Here is a 21,629-nt window from a genome sequence, read left to right on the forward strand (position 1 = left end):
GATCGTGTGTATTCCATTCACATTACTAACTAATGACCAGATTGTAATGACACGACCGTGCAAAATATAAACACGGTCGTGCTTGATTATCAGCTATAAATTTCATTAGCATCAGTACTCATAAGCACGACCGTGCTAATATATCACACGGGCGTGCCTTCTATTCCCATTCTGGATCAACTTAGAACATAGTGTATTGACACGACCGTGTCACTTTCAAACACGCCCGTGCTAAGTACGAATGTAAAATGTTTCCTTCAGCACGCCTGTGTTGTTTGTGTCCAAGGTCGTGCTCATAACCCAGTACACATATTAACTACTAATTGCTTAACAATAGAGGTGGCGCAGGCAATTAGACACATCACAACGAACAACGTTTTACACAAACCTTCAAATATTCACGAAATACTTTGATATCGTGTACATATTAAACAATCCACATCAAATTAGAAAGGTTCCAACATCATAATATCACAGATTAATAAAAATGCATAAGTTCACTCCTAAATACACGCAAAACAACAATCAATTTAAACAAACAACAGGTCACTAACATCTTCGTCGAAGGGTCATCATACACCATTCTCCGGTTCATCAGTTGCGAACATCTTCAACGCAACATCAAACTTCAAAATTCATCGTGCTCCTCCAATCTTCAATTTTAGTTCAAATCCTACGTTGTTCGAACAATAATAAATTACTTACAATGTTGACGCTAATATCACCGTTTAACTTTTAAACAGTAGAAACTTCAAACATTAGATAATAACGGCTTCACACTTACCATGGGTGTGTTCCAATCTTCCGAGTCTTCATCATACCCTTGATCATCATTGATATGTGATGAATGATTCTGTGACTGTACATTAAAGTCTTCTCGTAGACGACAAGACTGCCGGTTGTGACCCTTACATCCACATATACCACATTTCGGCGAACTCCGCTTTTTATTTCCACTTACATTACGAGATGACGACGCAGCTGCTGCTCCACCTCTTTTCTTAAGCCGTTGCGGATTACCTAAACTTTTTTCTGTCACTGAACCGACCACGGGCAATTCATCAACTTCACCCCTGCTTAATGATTCCAATGTTTCGGTGTGTTTTTCAACCATTTCCATGGTTTTGTGTATATATTCAGGATCTCCACACTTCAACACGGCATTGGCCATCCTCTTACATCGCTCAACGAACATCACATACGTAGTTACAAATGCAGGATCACGGTGACTTGAACTATTAGCATTTTGAGCATTGATTCCATCTTTAGCACGTTTGGTCCATCGTTCCATCACAAGACATTCTGGCAGTACAACAATGTTCAAATGCACTAGAACATGTAAGATATGTTCACAAGGAATACCAAATGTCTCGAATCTTTTGCATGAACATTTAAATGTCAACCGTTCTTGGCAAAATGTCACGATCCAATGAATATCATCCCTAGGGTATTTGAAAACATTGTAGGTAAAAATGGAACCACTGCGCACATCACCTTCGACTTTGCACCGACTAGATCTCTCCAATACGGGCCTAAACTGCTTAAACACTGACCTTGTATATATTCTTGAAGCTGACTTCTCTAATTTTCTATGTTGAGTTTGCAAAACGGGGTCACCAAAAGAAGATGCATAATCCGCCTCAATTTCTCTGTATCTAACATAATTCAGCCACCGCAAAAAATGCTGTAAAAAATCCACCAAATTCGACAAGACGGTAACATATTTTCCAAATTCAGAATGAAGACCTTCACACCTTGAGGTTGTTCTGAAACCAGCATAAAATCTACCACGGATATGGGCAGTTGACCATTGCTCCCGCTTCTCATACAGCTCACGAATCCACTTATTATTTTCCAACCCAAACTCTGCAACCAACAAATCCCACATAGTTTCAAACTCTTCAATATCAAAATCACCGAACATACACCGTTTGAACTTCGGGACAAATTTTGGATTTTTTATATTGCTCGTTGCATTTCTAGCCAAGTGCCAGGCACACAAACGGTGATGAGCATGTGGAAATACTCTTCTAATTGCATTTCTCATTGATAGATCTCCGTCAGTTATAACTGACACAGGTGCCTTCCCGCCCATTGCCTCAAGAAATTGTTGCAGCAGCCACACGTAAGTGTCCTCAGTTTCATCACCAACAATCGCACTACCAAATATGACACTTTGATTATGATGGTTCACACCGGAAAAAATAACTAACGGTGTGTTGTACTTAATTTTTCGATATGTAGCATCAAATGCCAAAACATCTCCAAACACCGAGTAGTCCATACGGCTAACCCCATCACACCAAAATAAATGTCGAAGTGTTCCATCCTCTTTAACTGTGTGCCTCCAAAACATCATATCATCCGTACTACACAAACCCTTAAGGAAATCAATTGCATCCTCTGCATCTGTACTCTTCCTCTCCCTGTTCTTGAATTGCTCGTTGTACATGTCTCTTCTTGTATATCCAAGATTTTTAAATCCACCAGCCTGTGAAGCAAAAAAACCATAGATGCGTGACGTAGGAATGCCAGCTTTCCTCATCATTTTCATTTGGTATTTGTCATAATCGCTCATCTTCCTATGTGCAGGTAGCATTCCCTCATACTTCCCATCCAAAAAGGTGTGATTGTGAATATCGTCAACAGATTTTATGTACCATCGACCGCTACCAGCGTCAACGTGTACTTGAATTTTTGCCATGCAACCACACCTACTAGTTGCCTTCTGCTCTCTTTTCCTATCGGCAGCATTACTTCCAACCCTGTAACCTTCTCTATGACAAACAAAGGTTTGTTGAACAACATCGCCATCCCTGTTCTTAACAACACGGCTTTTTCTACCGGAAAATCCACGTACACAACCGTACAAATTGTAAAACTTGAATGCAACTAAACGATCCTGAAAATGGTACCGCATGATTTCATCCGACCCTATTTCCTTAAAATTAATTCTGTCAAGGTCAGCCATGCAATCAACCGCCGTTTCATCGTCAAAGTTGCACCCATACAACGAACTGTAAATGTCTTCGACATCTTCATCCGAGGAACATACATCACTCTCCGAACAATAGCTATTGTCCATGTCCTGTACATTAAAAATTGCAAAATAACTTAGTAATTAACAATCCTCTGATCAGAATTACACTACGATTTTCGCCAACTTCAAAAATAATTTACACAATAATGTAATCACATCAACATACCTCTACCTCTGAACCTTCCGCATTAAGGTTGCATCCACCAGTTATGTCGCTTACATTGGGAATTCCGAAAACTTCTAGAATTTCATGAATATCCATCTTCCTGTTCATCATACATACATGGATTTAAATAATCACAATCACAAATTCACCAAAACACACACTACCTTTACATGAACAAAATTGCAGGAACCAGACAAATACAACACTACATAGCAATACTAGTAGAAAGCAAAAACAATTACTTCCAGGATGTCAGGCACGACCGCGTCTATAATTAGCACGACCGTGCTCCAAAACATTCAAAATTTTAACTTCATGCATGGAATTTTGGCACGACCGTGTCAGTAAAACGCACGACCGTGCTCGATTGCAGTTCAAAATCTGTCTCAAAAAACCTAGCCCAAACCAACCATATTTACTTCCATTAGGACAAGCACGACCGTGTCATTATTAAGCACGATCGTCATGGTGATAGTAAACAAAATGCATCCAATCTCCAGTGAGTTTAAGCACGGTCGTGTGTAAATTAAGCACGACCATGCACAACACCATCTCACAAACTTGGTGTTGCAGCCATTGTTGGCTTCTTACCCTCTTTCATTGACCAAAAACTAACTCAAAAATACATTATTTATTCTTTCAGTTATGGTATCTTAGAATCTTATATTCGCCAACAACACTACTACTATACAACAACCATATATCATAAAAAAACATTTAAAATGATAAACAAAGTTTTATTCATACCTTTATGTTGAAAATGAATCTAGATCTATAAAAACTAAGCTGCAGTTTCCAGATCAATAAAGGAAAGTGAAATAATGTTGAACAATTTTGTTGATGGAGAAGAACTTTAAGTTAAGCATGAAGGAGAAAGCATATTTGGAAATATCAAGAGCATGGGTGGCTATGGAGATGAAGAAGCATGTTAAGCATGAAGGAGAAGGGAAACGAAGCTCAAAATGAGTTTTAGGATGGTGTTTCACGTGTGAAGCTAAGGAAAATATGAATTACTACTCTACATGTTTCAATTTTAGGATGGGGTTTACAAGTAATTGCTGATAACTGGTGGTTTTTTAGGGGGGTGTGAGCAGCATAAACAATAAATGGAATAATATATAATATAATATGTTACATTAAAATATTCTAGCAGGTAAAAAGTGGGTTTTTTACCGCCAGCTGTCCTTAATATTTTCCCTTGTGCACATGCACAAGTCTTTTGCTTGTGCAGGCTAAATGCCACCGACATTAGATAGTCTCAAATACAATGGAGGAACGATTCGTCATAATTATTGTGTTCTTAATTTCGATGTCGGTCTTTGTTTGTAGGAAGATTCTTTGCATTCGACTCGCTTTGTTGTTGTGATATCTTCCATGATGATGTAGTATGTTGTTCATTTGCGTGACTTGTTCGGGGTCTCAAAGGATCGTCTTACTAATGAATCAACAAAATGTCTTGTTTCGAGGCTCAACACCGGTGTGGAGTGCTACCACCAAATTCAAGCCTTTGATTTATGACGTCTTGTTGTTAAAATGGTCCATGAAAACCCATGAAGTTTCATCTTGTCTTTGTCTGAGTCTAATCAAACATGTTGAACTTTTTAAGTAATACAACCAATGGTGAAACGAGCCAAACATGTCTCCACTAGTTATTTCCAAGTTTTGACTAAATTAAGGCATCTTATATCAATGTGCAAGGAACAACTGTACATTTAAGGGCATCTGAGACTCGTTCTATCTTCATACTAACATTAAAAGAGGTTAGATGTTTAAGTGGGTCGGTCTTGCCATCATATTCTTCTATCGTTTAAAGACACAAGCGCTTAGGTATAAGATCTTCATTAATTTTTTCGGGAAAAGGGAAGTTGTGTAACATCCTTCTTTTGTCTTTTTCTCCTCACGTTACCTCATAATGAGTACATGTTCCCGACCTATAAGCAAGTGGCGATGTCATAATTGCCATGATCATTGTGTCTAAGGGGAGAATGAGGTCCTTTCTTTTTATGGCTCTTATCGCTGACTGTTCTCGCCTTAAGTCTTCTGACTTAAGCATACATCTAGTTCGCATAAGAAGACATGCGACTCTGACTCTTATCTCTTTAGGATTGCAAAAGACTTAGCATGTTGTCTTGCTTCTGGTATGATGGCGTTGTTGTGATGGTGCAGGGACTAAAATTGTCATATCTTTTGTGTGGCGAATCGTTACGACAACATAGTTGTGAATGTGGTTCACGTGAAGGGAAATCTTTGAAATCCTCGTTCCTTCTATTGTTTTTGTTATTTTCGACCCTTCTTTTATTTATCATATCACCTTAACTACAAAAGTTTGCATGCAAAATTTAACTTATGATACGAGCCATATCGAGGTTGCTTAAGGACGAGGGAATTAGTTTTATCGAGGTCACATGGTGGGATGGTGAGTGGGAATGTTCTTGTATGAACAAACAGAGTTTACCTTATAAGCGGGGGTGTACTTCTTTCATTGGTGATTGAACTCATTGTGATTGGTCGTATGCTCTTTTTTTCTTCCTTGCAGACTCCTCCGTGGAGCGGAAAAAGGTGTGTGTGCAAAAGACACTCTAACGTCCAAGTAACTAATAGTAGCTAGCCATGTGAGTAGGACAATACATGGTCATGCACAAGGACTAGGCTCACATTTACAATGGTGCATACAAAGATACGCTCCTTGGATGTCGTTTTCCCTCCTTTTGCGATTTGGTGCTGTTTGTTGCATGATTACTCTAGTTGTTTAATGCTAACCAAATTTGAGACACGTGAGAGCGCTTGTCTAATTAACACGAGCTCCCGTAAGTAGAACTGCTCAACGTATATACAAAAATAACTTAATATTGAAGGCGGGGGAGTGCACTGACACTTTTCTCGTTTCTGATTAGGGGGTGGGGGGTGACCGTCACCCTTCTCATTTCTGATTGGGGGTGGGGGGCAAGGGGAATCCTGAGGCGATGCATGTAGGATTTCTCTTGTATCACATGTCATTATGAGGCGTGATGTCTTCTGAGGTGGTGCATGATATAAGATCACATAACGCACCACGTCGTAACACGAGGTGGTCACCTCAAATTGTCTTGGATTTGATTGTATTATTGGGCTTTAATGTCACATTGTTAACATGCTTTCATATTGGACGTCCCCGATAATGATTGGGTTACACGCACAAACATGTAAAGTACATGACTTTGAACTGATTTTTTATCTTCTAATTATATCATTCATTTTAAATTAAACTATTCTATTTATAATTTTATTTTTTAATAATATTATTCAAATCTCTAAGTTTTCTTTTTTTTAGGGATCAAATCTCTAAGTAAAAAATCAGTTAAAGCTTATTATAATATGAAAAATTTCACTAAAATATGAATAATATTTGTTTAATATTTATTTGACCGAGGTATAATAAATAAAAATTAATTTGACCGAGGTATAATAAATAAAAATTATAACCAAACGTTAACATAAATCTGTGTTCGTCTCAATGTTAATATAACAATCGTTTCAGTTTCTTATGTGTCAAACGCTACAGCAGAACATCAAAAACTTGTTTTTTTTTTTTAAGAAAAAACTTGTTGAATTGTGCGATATTTTTACCAATCGAACTAAATAAAAATTATCCTTTATTTAAATTTAAACTATTTATTTGTTCCTCAATTTTCTACTTTGTTAAATTTTAGTTTGTGCTATGAATATTATAAGTGAATGTTTACAGCTCTTATACTTATCTCTTAAGTGACACTTTTGCTTAACTCATAAGTCACACTTTATCCGTTAAATACTCCTTAATTTTTCATATTATTATACTTCTTTATAAATAAATACCACATTAAAGAAAATAATATAATCATCTTTCTTCTCTCTATTCTCCCTTCTTCTATTTAATCTTGTTCTTCTTATTCTAACTGTTTTCATAACAGTTTGAATTTAAGTTAATTTATAAAATCTAATTGTCAATCACCGCCGTTTTTATCTCTCACATCTCTCAAGTATCGCCGGAACCCTTTCCACCCCGCGCCGGACCACCACCGTCAGTGAAGTCGCCGGAGATGGGAGAGCTTGCTGCTGAGAAACATGTTCGATATATACTATCAGTTGAAAAGGTATCTATCATTCATCAATTACTACTTCCCAACTATGTTTCATTTTTAATAGTTGTTTATTTTTTTTATTTTTTTTTAACCTTTGCAGAAGAAAGATAGTTTTGAATCTGTGGTAATGGAACATCTCAGGATGAATGGAGCATACTGGGGATTAACTGCCCTTGATCTTCTCGGAAAACTCGACACCGTAGATGTTGATGAGGTTGTTTCATGGATCATCAGTTGTCACCACGATGATGGGGGATTTGCTGGAAATGTTGGACATGATCCACACATTTTGTATACACTCAGTGCAGTGCAAGTGCTAGCTCTCTTTAATAAGCTTCATCTTATTGATGTTGATAAGGTTACAAATTGTATCCTTTGACACGTGTGTTGGTTCACTTTGAAGGTTCTGTGTTACGAGCCTGTTTGAATTGGCATATTTTTTAGCTTACACGAAACAACTTATGCAGATAGATAAGCTTTTATGTTTTATTCATAAGCTTCTCAAGGCAGTTTACGAAAAAAACAGCTTATGAAGATAGAATGTTCGTTAGTGAGAACTTATGAATTGACGTAAAAGCTTATTTATTTGTATAAGCTAAAAAATAAGCCAATCTTTACCGGCCTTATGTATTAACAAGTTTTATGTGGGTCGGACAAAAGTTTGTTGTTTTGCTATTTTTTTTTTTTTTTTAAATATTCTGGATCTTGTGTTTCTTAATACTTATGTTAGATATTGTTAGCCTGCAAAATGAAGATGGGTCTTTTTCAGGGGATATATGGGGTGAAGTTGATACCCGGTATTTTTCTTAAGCTCTATTTTGATCTTTGAGTGATTACCACCTTACTGCATTTTTGGACTATATAATCCATCAACTTGTTATCTTAGGTTCTCGTACATTGCTATTTGCTGCCTATCAATATTACGTCGCTTGGATAGAATAAATGTGGAGAAGGCTGTGAAATACATTATAAGCTGCAAAAACATGGATGGTGGATTTGGTTGCACACCTGGTGGGGAATCTCATGCTGGACAAAGTATGTTATATAGTATTCATCATTTTTGCTTAAATACTACGTACTCTATGTTACTCAATGCATGTGCATCTATTCCTTTTGAAGATTTCTTGTTTTCTTTTTTCCTATATGAAGTGCTGTGTGCGGGTTAGGGGCCAATTTGATAGGAACCCCAAAATCAAATAAGGAACAATAATGAAAATAAGAGAAAGCACTGAATAAATAATAATATTTTATCGATTATAATAATAGAACATACAATAGCAGTAGAGGTTTCTCTAACTACTCCCAGATCTAAGCTCCGACACAACTCAGAGAAAGTATTTTTTTTATTTTCCAACATAAAAAATATTATCTCTCTCTACTACAGTTGTGCACTGTGCTACTCTAGTACTTACTGTTTTGCGAATCAAACATACCCAAGACGTCTTCTGCCTAGTCATTTTAATATGCAATGCCAGCAACAATATGTCCAGAAAGTATATTTTCTCTATTGATATGACATTCGACCTCTATAACATAGTCTTTTTTATGTAAATTGGATTGGAGTCTTGTGTATTGCTGCCTGATTATCAAACAAGAGCTGCATCTATCTTGCATCTCATAAGTTTTGACCTCAAAGTAGTAGTTTAGTCCATATAAGCTTGCAATTGCATCTGTCTCATCACTTGAACTTCATAGATGTTCCCTATTAACTTGTCCCAAGCCCACCTTTCAAGTTTCAACAGAGACACACTATAACTTATAAGATTAATAATGAGTGGACTTTCTCAACAATGAAAAAAACTCTTTTTTGATGGGCTCTTAGGTCGAGACAACCATTTGGATTGAAGGGAACTCAAAGATTGAGTAACATGTCTGAAACACAAACAAAAAAAATCATTAAAGAGGAAATCATTGCTAATGGGAAAGAAAAATTCCCTGCCTTTGTTGAAACAGCAGCGTTAAGCTAATATAGCCAAGTGATGACTAACAAGGAGCAAACAAAGCATACGCACGCTGCTATGTGCTGCTGTGTGTCTTTTTCAAGAAGATGAGGTGAGGGAAGACTATGAGAAATTGGTAGGTGGGCTGCAGACGGCACATGAACTGATTGGATGGTTCTGAAGGCAACAATTAATGGTTGAGCTATAGATCCAAGTGTTGGAAGGTCACACGGCTCTAGACAGAACACATTGAATGAAGCAGTGGTGAGATGATGGTTAAACCTACCGGAATGACTAGCCGACAATATTAATATTTGCCATGTTGTAACCCATTTGGGTTGGCCTGGTGGTGTTGGCTTGAGGTCTTGGAGTGTGCTCCTCCTCAAGGTCTCATGTTTGATTCTCTCCGGTGCCAATTTGGGTGGTCTAGTTTAGGTTTTTCGAATTTATTTTTTGCCATGTTGTGTTGTATTGACTGCTCACTCAAGGAATGCATATAATAAAATAAATTTTTAGTCGCTGAACGCACTGCTTAGTATGTCACTATGTCTGCTTTGATTTTTCCATTTTCTGAATTCCAAATAAAAGAATGCAATGAGTTGTAGACTTGAATCATCCTTGTGAAGCATTGCTTTTCCTATTTTCAGTTTTCTGCTGTGTGGGGGCCCTTGCTATAACGGGGTCACTAGATCTTGTTGACAAGGACTTACTTGGTTGGTGGTTATGTGAGCGACAAGTTAAATCTGGAGGTCTGAATGGACGTCCAGAGAAACTCCCTGATGTGAGAAAATCTTTTCAAGTTTAGGTTCATTGCTGGAGATGGTCTTATTGTTTTTCTCAGGTTCTCTTACCAGTTTTTAGATCTTGCCAGGTATGCTACTCATGGTGGGTTCTTTCTAGCCTGATCATGATTGATAGGGTTCACTGGATCAGTAAGGAGAAGCTTATAAAGTTTATCTTGGACTGCCAGGTTATTTAGTGGAATTTTTGTATGCAATCAGCATGTTTTTTTCGTCTTTTGTGGTGTTAACTTTTGTGAGATCAGTATTTCTGAAAAATATTATCTATGTTGAAACTGTTAGGACACAGAAAATGGTGGAATTTCAGACAGACCGGATGATGCTGTGGATGTCTATCATACATACTTTGGGGTGGCTGGTAACGTTTTTCCCTTTTTGTATTTCATCTATTCTTAATTTATTTGTGCTAACATCTTGTCATGTACCCCAACACCTCTCTCTTTCTCATGCATTTAGATTATATTGATGTCGGAATGATAGTGCTCACTGACCAGTGACTTCCTTTGGCCATAATTTCAAGAGATAGACAAAAAGGCATTCTTCATGAAACCTAGTGGTTTTTTGTTGCCTGCTTCATGTTTTGGTTTGTGTCATAAAATCATATGCCATAATTCTAAGCTTGTGGGCCTAAAGTGTGGACAATGCATAGGAACTCCTAATTTCATATTGAATGTTATTTTTTTATTAGAAGAATTGGGGCAACAAGCATTTAATTTTAGATCATTTGGTCATAGAGGCTTTGGTATCTTGTCGTGAACCAAGTATCTCAAAAGGTTAAACTATTAGGTAAAATCACTTGAAAAATTGTATTAGTTCATCAAGCTTATATAATTGTACATTAGAATTTAGAACCAGATGCATGTCGTTCTATTTAGTTTTTAATTGTTTGGAGAGTTTGTTGTAAAAATAGTATAATATGGATTGTCACTTAAGTAAACGACACTGAAATTCTAGCGTAAGGTTGAAAATTGGAGAACATACCACGTTATAATTTACACAGAAAGTGCTACATGGGGCCAATCATACAAATGCCATGGAGATAGAGCGCATGGTGACTAAGTTTGGATAAACTTCTAGCTTATATGAGCTTCTCAATAGAGAGCTGTATTGGATTCGTATCTATAAAACAGTCCCTTATGAGTTTATAGGTGGTTCTGGATTAGTAAGATAAGTTTCTGAAATTGTCGAAATGTAGAAGTTTATTAGCTATATACTCATACTCATCGTAGTATAATTTCAAACTTATTTTCCCGTTAGTGCTTGTTGAAAAATCTACCTGAACTGGCTGGATATCAACCATAGGTTCAAGCATGGTGGTGGAAATGGGGAAACATTTCTATTGTAGTTTGTGATGAAAAGTAACATTGAAGTTTAAAAGAAAATTTTACCACAACTACAAATCCTGCAGTTATATGATAATGAATGTCGGGCTTTAGAGCTAATGAGAAAGTAATCACACTGTTGCGGAAATGACAATGCTATGATGGATGAGTAGTCACATAAAACAAGATAGGATTAAAAATAGAAATGTTAGCGAGAAAGTTGGTGCTCGTCTTATGTGGTTTGGGTTTGTGTGGAGTAGACTTGTAGAAGCACTGATAAGAAGCGTTGATCGGGGTGGAATAGTTCAAACGTTAAAGGTAGAGAGAAACAAAGAAAAACAATAGGCCTGACCATTAAAAGATATTTGAATATAAATGATTTGTCATTAGACATGTTCATGAATCATGATATATTGCTGTATTATTTCTCTCTCACTTTTACGCTGCTGGTCATATAACATACATTATGTCCCAAATTCAATTTTACATATAACAGGATTTAACTCAGTAATGCATCCCTGTCTATCCTTTCCTGACAATACAATTACTTATGTTAATGTGTTTCATATGAAGTTGTTTTATTTGTTGTTGCAGGACTTTCACTTCTTGAATATCCTGGAGTGAAACCGATAGACCCGGCTTATGCTTTACCCGTAGACGTTGTCAATCGGATTTTCTTTAGTAAATAGGGACTTAGAATATTGATAACGTCTTGAGTTTAGATTCACAAGATCTTTAATTCTTATTAATAGTTGTATGAAATTTTTTGTATAAAAATATCAACGATTTGAGCATCTATCTATAAGTTAAGTTTGCACTGTTACGACTACTATCCATTCAATTTATGTTACTACGTATGGATATAATTTCTTTTGCTAACAAAATAAGAGTTTATTTGGTATGCAATATGTATTATCAATGTAAAATCTTTTTACACGCATTCAATCACATCATTTCACTAAATAGATATTTAAGGAGTTACTTTTGAAATTAAAGCAAAGTGACCTAATGATTGAACATGGGTGCTTGTGTAAAACCTTTTTACATGGTAAATACAAATCAAATTCAAAAATTAATGTCTTGTCATGGACTGCTTTTTCATGGTAATGTTTTTGAAATAAATCAAACAGTATAACTTATTCACTTAAAAATATGAAATTAAACTTTAAATGGAGTTTCTTTTAGACATATACGCCATTTATTGGACAAATTTCCCTATTTAATTTACTATGTACTCCTCGGAGACCGAAGAAGTTACTACGAAAATGCATCCTCTGAATGAGAGTCATCTCATGATTTGAAGCAACTTTGTAGGTATCATTGGGGAATTTGAGTTATAGGTAATGTAACGTCCGTCGTAATTATTTAATTATTTGATGAGTTTAGCATATATATATATATATATATATATATATATATATATATATATATATATATATATATATTATGTGATTTATATGTGTGATTTATATGATTTAAGAATTTAAGTAGTTTACATGATTTATAGATAAATTATGTGATTTTCAAGATTGATGTGAAGTATACGATTTTGTGAAGTTATTATGTTGGTGTGACTTATTTTATTATTAAATAAAATAAGATATGAAAATAAAATAAAAATATTAAGAAGTGGGGCTGTGATGTGAGATGAGTAATTTTAGTAGTGAGAAAAGAATAGAGGAGTGTTATAAATAAGAAGTTAGGTTGAGAAATAGTTTTAGACAGAACGTACGTTTTTGGAGAAAAAGGGAGAAAAGTCAGAAAGAGGAGAACAAGAGAGAGAGAGCTGCGATTTCTGCAATAACCAGGTAAGGGTGAGACTAACTTTCAATATTATTAAGGGTATAATTCTATAGAATGAATTTAACATGATTAGGTTGAGATTTTGTGAGAATTGGGAATTTAGGTTTATGATCAATTTTGATGATTGAACCATGAAAAGATGTTAGAATGATGCAAAACCTGTGTACAGACCTTAGATATTACCTAGGGTGATAATTAGATGCTATTTGGATGAAAGAACCATGAGGATAGATGAAAAGTTGTGATTTATAGGTTTCTGGCCGTACTGACATTCATCGCTCGCAACTGCGAGCAGTAACACTCGCAACTGCGAGCTACCCCAGACGCTCGCAACTGCGAGCAGGATCACTCGCCATTGCGAGCTCTACCCAAACCCTTCGCCATTGCGAGCAAGATTACTCGCCGTTGCGAGTTAAGCTGTTAGTTGCCCAATTTGATCCCCATGCGATCCTTTCGCACGTGTAGTCATGAGTTGATCTTAGGAGTGAGAATGAGGGTTGTTGTTTTCAGAAGTTCCAGAAGTCTGTTTAGGTGACTGAAATTATTAATGATGAAGCATGAGTAATATTATGATGTTTTATTATGTATATTTTGATGTAATTCATTCCTCCAATGATGTTAATACATTCAAGCACTGTTATATGTTGTAATCTTGCTGTTATTCGATGTTGTTGGCAGTAATGTTTTGAAGTTGCATGAGTCGGTCTAAGTTGTAAAGATTAAAGAAGTTGTCCATGTTTATGGAATTGTAAAAGATTGTTCACGATGTTGTCTAAGTTGTAGGAAGATTGAGTCCATTGCATACTCATTAAACATGGGGCCTTGAGGCCCAGCAGCTTAATGCTCAAACGACGTTGGGGGCTTGAGGCCCGGCAGCTTTATGCTCACATGTTGAGGAGCCTAATTACGCTCATTTATATTGGGGGCTTGATGCCCCGAATGGTACCACATGCATTTGCATATCAAGAAGTTTCACGATGATTTAAGTTGTTAAGGGTTGCATTGTCGAGTTGAGTCGCGTTGTCAAGTCAAGAGTTAAGTTGAATATGATGTTTGATTATGATTTTAACGATGATATTTAATGATGATCTTTGATGATGATATTTGATTATGATTGATATGATGCTAAGTAATAAATGTTGATATGTTAGTGATGTTTATGTTGTTAAATGCAATTTGATGAATTATATGTTTAATTTATTGACTGTGAAATCTCACCCCTTCTGCTTGAAAATGTAGCCCTTCGTATGGGTAACTTGCAGGTAACAAAGACTAGAGGCGTACGTGAGTGGACTCCTCACATTGTGTCTAGGTGCTCTGATACGTAACGGGATGGGGGCTTGCTTTTACTTCTATTCCTTACGTGTCTTTATGAACTTTTTATGAATAAATGTTGAACTAAAACTATGAGATTTCTGATGAGGCCTGCGTGCCAAAACTTTTATTATGTTGAACTATTTTCCGCTGCGAAGTTTCAGCTTTTATGATGTTGAATTTTGAAGGATAATTATTATTATTTATTTTATGATTTTCAATAAGTAATGTGACATTCCGTTTATGATTTAAATACTCTGATTTTATATGAAATTTTTCTGCTGGGAAAACGGGGTGTTATAGGTAATGTTTCTTTTTCTTTTCATGTGTAAACAATAAATTAAATGTTACTTGAACATTAACTTAGAACACCTAAATTAGATATATATTAGTTTGATATTTTAGATGTAGAAAATGAAAAAGAAAAAAAAAACAAAAGGGTCAATTATTGTGAGATAAGATAATTTGATTTTTGTAGTTGATCTTAGTGAGAAAATGTTCCAGTCATAATTATCGGACGTATCCAAGTTCATGTAATTTGAGGCACTTGCCCCCATTTACTTTCTTGTATTATTTAATGTTTTTTCTTGAAAGGTTGTTTTATTTCAAGTTGTTAAGTAATTTTATTTTCTACCATTAAAAATAAGTCTTGCCTCCACAAAATGTGTAAAAAGATAAATTGTTGAATAATTATTTGTTCACGTAAATAGAAAGATATATTTAATACTGTTTAAAATGAAGAATTAAACAATAATGTCAAAATATAAAGTCTGTCAAGAAATATATTTCATAGATATTTAAGTGTAACTCACATTTATGCATTATCTGAATTTTTTACAGTGTCTGATTTTTTAGTGATATTTGTATTATTATTTTATCACTTATGTACTGATATATTTTATAAGTAAAGATTTATAATAATAAATCAACATTTTTGGATCTGTTCCTTGTGCTTTAGGCCATTCTTCTTTAAAAATATACAAGGAAAAGCAAAAAAAATAAAAAAAATCGTACGTAGATCTTTAAAAGGGTGGTTATCAATCAAAATTCACGTACATGATGGATTACTTTTTGAGTAAAAGTTGATTGTATTGCAAAGAAAATTTGTGTGATCCATTCTCAAATCAAGTCACTTTGATACAACTGCAAGAACAATAATAAAAATATGTAGCTGATCCTGCTGAAAAAAATGTGTAGATAACTTGTATTAAAAAATAAATAAATAAATGTGAATAACATGTACTGAAACAATGATGTTCTTTCTTTCTATTTCTCTAGTCTTTTTCCATCACTTGATACAACCAGATTTCCTAGAAAAAAGAGTACATTACATTTCTTTGGTTTTTTGTTGTTTATATTGGCTTCCACCCACCAGCTATTTATTGTCTTTGGCTTGTTGTTGCACTACCAAAACACCAGCTCTGCTCCCAAGATCTGGTGAAGCAAGCAAATCACCAATGACTCCTAACTCTGAAAATTCAGTCCATTTTGCTAGTCCTTCTATCTGAGGCAAGTCTGAGTCGTGTGTTCTCCCAACAATAAAAAAGTCATGTTCATTCGCTATATCGCGAAGAATAGTTGATGTCCCTGGACTATCATTTACAATCAATTTTTGATAACAAACATTTTTCGAGCCATAATGTGGTAGTTTCTTTACTTCTTCGATTGCCTCATTATCAAGTATATACTCCAAGTTTGGCATGTGATCCTCTGATGTAAGGTGATACACAACCAAGTTGATCCTTGGGTTCCTTATCACTCTTTTAGCTAAGCACAAAGCTTCTCTGTCGTCTCTTCCACCAAGATAAATCATGGCTAGCTTAATGGATGAATTGGTTTTTAAGGAAGATCGATTCACGAGGATTCCTATTGAGCATGGAGCTATTTCTAGTACCTTGCAGTTTAATGACCTTATGTTCTTGTCATCAGATTCAATGCCACCATCGATGGTCCATCTTCTATGGAATGGAAGAATTATGATTGATGCAACTTTGTCCAATGCAAGTTGGCAAACATCTTCATACATAAGGGTCGGTGGAGATATGGCGGTGTAAGCGTGTGCCGTTACTCCACCATAGTTGTCATGTTCATAGAGATCCAAAGCAAGAATGACATCATCTGAGTAAGACCTATGAGAACTTGAAACCGTTTTTTGAAGACGATGGGAAATGAAAATTGGGGATGACATTCCAACTAGCTCAATAAGATGCAATGCATCCACAATGATAGGTTTTTCTGTTGTTGGAGAAAAAATGTCAAGGGCGTCTGTTATAGCTGATATGTTGTATTGTTTGTGAATGCAAGCAAGTAGTCTCAGTTCTGCGTCGGGTTTTAAACTCATGATGTTCCTTTTCTGATAGCCAGCATATTTTCTTGATGGATCATACAATATCTTCACTGACCATTTTATTATGCAAGCTATGACCATTATGCTGATTACATTCACTGAATAAACTTGGCCAGGAAAAACCTGCATCCCATGCATATACACAAATGAAATTTTTAAATATGATCATAGTTATTATAGACTAGTAGTTTAAGCACACACAAAAGATTATGGTTTTATAGTTTGTTGGATTAACTTATTTGAGTTTATGTACTTGCATAAACACTTATGAGAATGCTTGAGATAGGTTATTAAAACGGTTTACGACATGTTCTTAAACTATTTTCAGCTTACTTCGTAGGCTCACCATGATAGCTTATGAAAACAACTTATAGTTTATATGAAAACTGTTTGGCTTTATTTTATCTTTTGTTACTGAAATAGCTTATACATAAGCACTTATATGATAAATGATTATGCTATAAATGCTTAGTTAATTTGTTTACCGAACCTTATTGAAAGGAAATTAAAGGGTAAGTAATTATAGTAGTACCTGGTCATCATATCCAAATGAAAGTTTGGCAAGATCCACTTCTCCTTTGGCATTCAAAATGAGGGCTAGAGTCAAGGCATCTTTGAAGGGGATTTTGCAAATGAGAGAAGGTATAAGGATTGCTATTACTTTGACAATGTGTGTAAACCAAATGAAGCCACCAAAACCAATAACTGCCTTTAATGTATATGGCAAAGTCAAATCTGCCTTCATCACACAACAAGTCATAAATATTGGCAGAAACAAACTTGTCCCAAAGAATTCAAGCTTCCTAACCAATGCAGATCCTAATGGAGGTCCTTCTGGCACAGCTAACCCCAAAACATATGCACCTACTGCAAATTCTTGGTTTATGTAACCTGCAATCCAACCTAAACCTAATACCATTACAATGATACCATAGATATAACCATCATCCACAGGTCTTCCTTCTTTAGTATGTCTGATGATCCAAAACATTAATGGCCGAAAAATCAATGGAGCAAAGATAACTAAAGCAACCAATGACATCACACGGATTATCATCGTGTGTCTGTCTTGTTGTTCTCCGACATTCCAAATACATTGAAGAGACAGTCCTAGGACGGAAGTCACCATTGATGATGATAATGCCAATCTTCCGAGTTCGGAGTTAAGGATTTTAAGTTCGTTGAGGAGTGTAGCAGTGACTGCGAATGCAACTGAGCTATGTATTATCGCCACCTTGAACATATCTGCAGCCAACTGGTCTTTAGTCATATCTCCGATTAGTAAATCATCATATACTTCTAACACCAAGAATTGAGGCACAATACTAAACAATATAGGCACGACAAATCCCATGAATGCAATGGTCCAAACCTTGTGTCCTGTTCTGGTTACCATGCTCAAATCCATTTGCACAGCAGTGGTAAAGATGTAAAGTACATAACCAACTAATGATATTGTTGCAAGTATGTCTTGACTTCCATATGGAAACAACAACTTCTTGTATTTGTCAAATTCCGCATGTTGAATTGAAGGGCCTAGAATTAGGCCAGCCTACAGATGAATACAATTTTGTCTGGCATATTACAACCTATATGAATCTATTAAAGACATGCCATTGGTGTAGCTTAAGAAAAAGTCGTAATTAACAAGAGAAACAACACATGTATACAAAAAAACATGTAAAAGAATAGCACTTACTATCATTGGTGCAATAAATGCAGGGAAATGCAAACGTTTTAGGAAGAAATTGCAGATTTGTGTGATGGTAAAAATCACAAGAAGTTGCATCTCAAACACAGGAAGTGCAGACTTCATTGGATTCCTTCTACTACCACCCCATATTCCATCTGAAACAATATTTGGTGGAGCAACAGAACAAACGTTGAAGGTTGTATTATCTATCTGTGTAACTGAGACATATAAGCCTGGTTCTCTTGTTATACTACTATTCATTTTCCTTCACAACAATAAGTTCTCAAAGAGATTTATATATGAGAATTCAAGTTCAAAGATATAGGAAGGAAAATGATTCAAGTATAATAATGATTTGAGTTTCTTATCTTATATACTTAAATGTTGTTATGAGTCAAATACAAAAACAACTAAACAATTATATTTTTAGTTTGGCCAGAGAAGTTACAACAACATTCAATCATATATATAAACTATGTTTAGACTTTTATAGTTTCCTTCTTGAGACGGAACATTTTTATCAAAAGTTGAGACCATAACGGTATATATTTATATAAATACACAGTTGTATTCAAATTTCAACTACATACTATAATTAGATGTCTTATTATATTACAGTCATAGTGTTATGATTTGAGAAAGAAAAAAAAAAAAGACATATTATGAAGTGTCTTTTCGCTTGTCTACTAAAATTAGAGATTTCAGAAATAGCTATTCATGCATGCTACCGAGACAAAATTCCACAAATTGTTTTTCTTTTGATTTTATTTTTTTTTTGGTTACAAGGATAAAAGGCCAAAACAAGAAAGAAAAAAGAGTTTTTCATTTTATTTTTTTATTAGAGTTGAATTGGATATTTAAATTTATTTTAATATTTTACCGGAAACTAATTTTATTTATATTATTTTGCATTTCTATTTTTTAGAAAAATTATTTAGATCAGACCGATTCCATATTTCTTTTTAACTAGTCTTTTTTTATGATTATGATTAACTTTTATTACTTGATAATTTTCAGTTTTGATAATGTTGGGTATTTGTATAGGCTGCATTATTGCTAAAACAAAGATCCATGATTGTGATGTTGGATACAATGTTCCAACATATATTGGCATTACTACGAGATGTTGGATATGATGCTCCAACATCCTGGCACGGTTCAGTGTGCCTTGTTGTACGCGCGCTTTATCTTATTAAGGAATCCCCGTCCTCATATCTTGCTGACCAAGCAACGCGCATATTTGTTCAGAATCAGTTGTGGTTTTATTCCTAAAGGAGTAACAATATATTAGGGAATCTTTGGATATGTTTGGCGGTTCCTAAAGATGTTCCTACCTTTTAGGACTTTCTATATTTGTTACTGATTCTTGTTTAGTAGATCAGCTGAAGGATCTACATTGTTCTGAAGCCCAACAAGACTTATTAGCCCATATCGCTTCAGTATATAAGGAAGACTTCAAGACCTAATTCAGTATTCAAGCCGTCATTAAAAAGAATGGTTTTTTTTTTATTTTTTATGGTTTTGAGTCGTGTTCTTTGTGTGTTCTTCTCTTGTGTCGTTTTGATGCAAGTCTAGGACTGTTTGTTATTTGTGAGCCTTTCTAATATCACCTTGATGCAAGCTTAGGACTGTTTATTGAGTTGTAACTCGTGTGCTACACCAAAGCTTTGAACCAAGGTTGTAGTTTGTGTTTGGAGGTAACTTCACCATATTGTGTTTTAATCTGATAATCACAGGGTTGCGATTGATTGTAGGATAGTGAGATGGGATCTCAGATCTAGGAGTTCCTAGGTTGAAATCTAAACGGGTAGGTCCTAGGTCTTAAGTTGTAAACGTGGTTTGCTGAGAACTTTAAAATAAGGACTACACTAGTGGATTTCCTTCCTGGCTTGGTAGCCCCCAAAGTAGGTGTGTTTGTCACCAAACTGGGTCAACAACTCTCTGTGCCTTTTTACTTTCTTATCATTTATTTTCTTGTGTAATTTATATTTGTCAGCATAATGTTGGAACATTAAACGCAACATCCGTTTTCTGTGTATCTGGTGTTGGAACACCACATAGAACATCTTAAAACTAGTGTGCTAGAATTTCAAATACATTATATATGTTATGTTATTAACATAAATTTGTTTGTCTCTGATTACGAGACCTGTTGTGAAAGTGACTCATAATTGAAGTTTGGAATCTGTTAAAATCGTAGCACGATTTGGAAAATCGTAGTATGATTTTTGGACCAGTTTTGGACTTCTCATTCTGGAAAAATCGTAGTACAATCTGGAAAATCGTAGTACAATTTTACGCTGATGCATAAAAATAAAACGTATTTTTCAGCGTGAGATTTGTTCCAATTTTTGAGGGATTGCTTTTCCTATAAATATAGACATTGTATCAAATGAAACCGAGAGATAGAGGGGGCTGAAACAAGGGTTTAGAAGTCCACAAGAAAACTAGGGTTTGTATAGAGTTTTGCTCTCGGCAACAAACTAGGGTTGTGGTTGATTCACCATGAGAAACACTATTAGGATTGAGTCTTTTGGTCACGAGAAGAGATTGGGACTTTGGGTAGAATTAGGCGGGATACTTATTCTTGTAACCCATTGATATCTCTTTTGTAAAGTTACTCTTTTGAAGCGGAAAGCTGCTCTCTCCCCCAGACTAGGTCAGTTTTGGACCGAACTGGATAAACAAAATCTTTTGTGTTCTCTCTTTCTTTCTCTCGCTGTTTTCTACTTTTGGCTTGTGTTTATAACTTCCATACACTTTGTTTTTTGGTTGCTTGACTATCACTTGCTCCACACATCAAGTTTATTATTGGTGTGTTTTTCCATCGAATTCACAACAAGACCGTTTACAAAAATTTGTTTGTCCCTAAATATAAGACCTTCTACAAATTTTTAGATGCATTTACTACTTTTTTCCTAAATACTTATACCTCTTATTAATACTATAAGTAACATTGAATGCATTTATACACAAAGAAACTAAAACTACCCTCCTCGAGGAAGGAAGGAAAAAGATAGTTTAGAGGGAAGGCAAAGTTTCTATCACTAAAAGTAACTGGGGTCGGCTATGTTTTCGTTAGGTGTTTCTTTAAAATGGGACAA

General features: G+C 35.3%; 3 protein-coding genes across 3 annotated transcripts; 1 reads left to right on the top strand and 2 right to left on the bottom strand.

Annotated features, from left to right (window-relative positions):
* Positions 1 to 361: 361 nt before the first annotated feature.
* On the bottom strand, positions 362 to 4,446 carry LOC146933250 (protein FAR1-RELATED SEQUENCE 5-like). Its single transcript, XM_085704995.1, has 2 exons — positions 785 to 4,446; positions 362 to 673 (listed from the first exon to the last, which is right to left on the bottom strand). The coding sequence occupies exons 1-2, from the start codon at positions 3,083 to 3,085 to the stop codon at positions 662 to 664; spliced, it is 2,313 nt and encodes a 770-aa protein (XP_085561121.1). The 5' UTR covers positions 3,086 to 4,446; the 3' UTR covers positions 362 to 661.
* Positions 4,447 to 7,028: 2,582 nt separating this feature from the next.
* Positions 7,029 to 12,191, top strand: LOC146933251 (geranylgeranyl transferase type-2 subunit beta 1-like). The gene is made up of 8 exons (XM_085704996.1): positions 7,029 to 7,318; positions 7,407 to 7,674; positions 8,037 to 8,103; positions 8,193 to 8,341; positions 9,894 to 10,027; positions 10,118 to 10,216; positions 10,329 to 10,404; positions 11,963 to 12,191. The coding sequence occupies exons 1-8, from the start codon at positions 7,265 to 7,267 to the stop codon at positions 12,055 to 12,057; spliced, it is 942 nt and encodes a 313-aa protein (XP_085561122.1). The 5' UTR covers positions 7,029 to 7,264; the 3' UTR covers positions 12,058 to 12,191.
* Positions 12,192 to 15,725: 3,534 nt separating this feature from the next.
* LOC146933252 (cation/H(+) antiporter 4-like) lies at positions 15,726 to 18,786 on the bottom strand. Its single transcript, XM_085704998.1, has 3 exons — positions 18,532 to 18,786; positions 17,365 to 18,384; positions 15,726 to 16,955 (listed from the first exon to the last, which is right to left on the bottom strand). The coding sequence occupies exons 1-3, from the start codon at positions 18,784 to 18,786 to the stop codon at positions 15,861 to 15,863; spliced, it is 2,370 nt and encodes a 789-aa protein (XP_085561124.1). The 3' UTR covers positions 15,726 to 15,860.
* Positions 18,787 to 21,629: the final 2,843 nt, after the last annotated feature.

Source organism: Medicago sativa, chromosome 4 (assembly GCF_051527215.1).
Source record: "Medicago sativa cultivar Bolivia chromosome 4, Bolivia_mono, whole genome shotgun sequence".
NCBI lineage: Eukaryota > Viridiplantae > Streptophyta > Magnoliopsida > Fabales > Fabaceae > Medicago > Medicago sativa.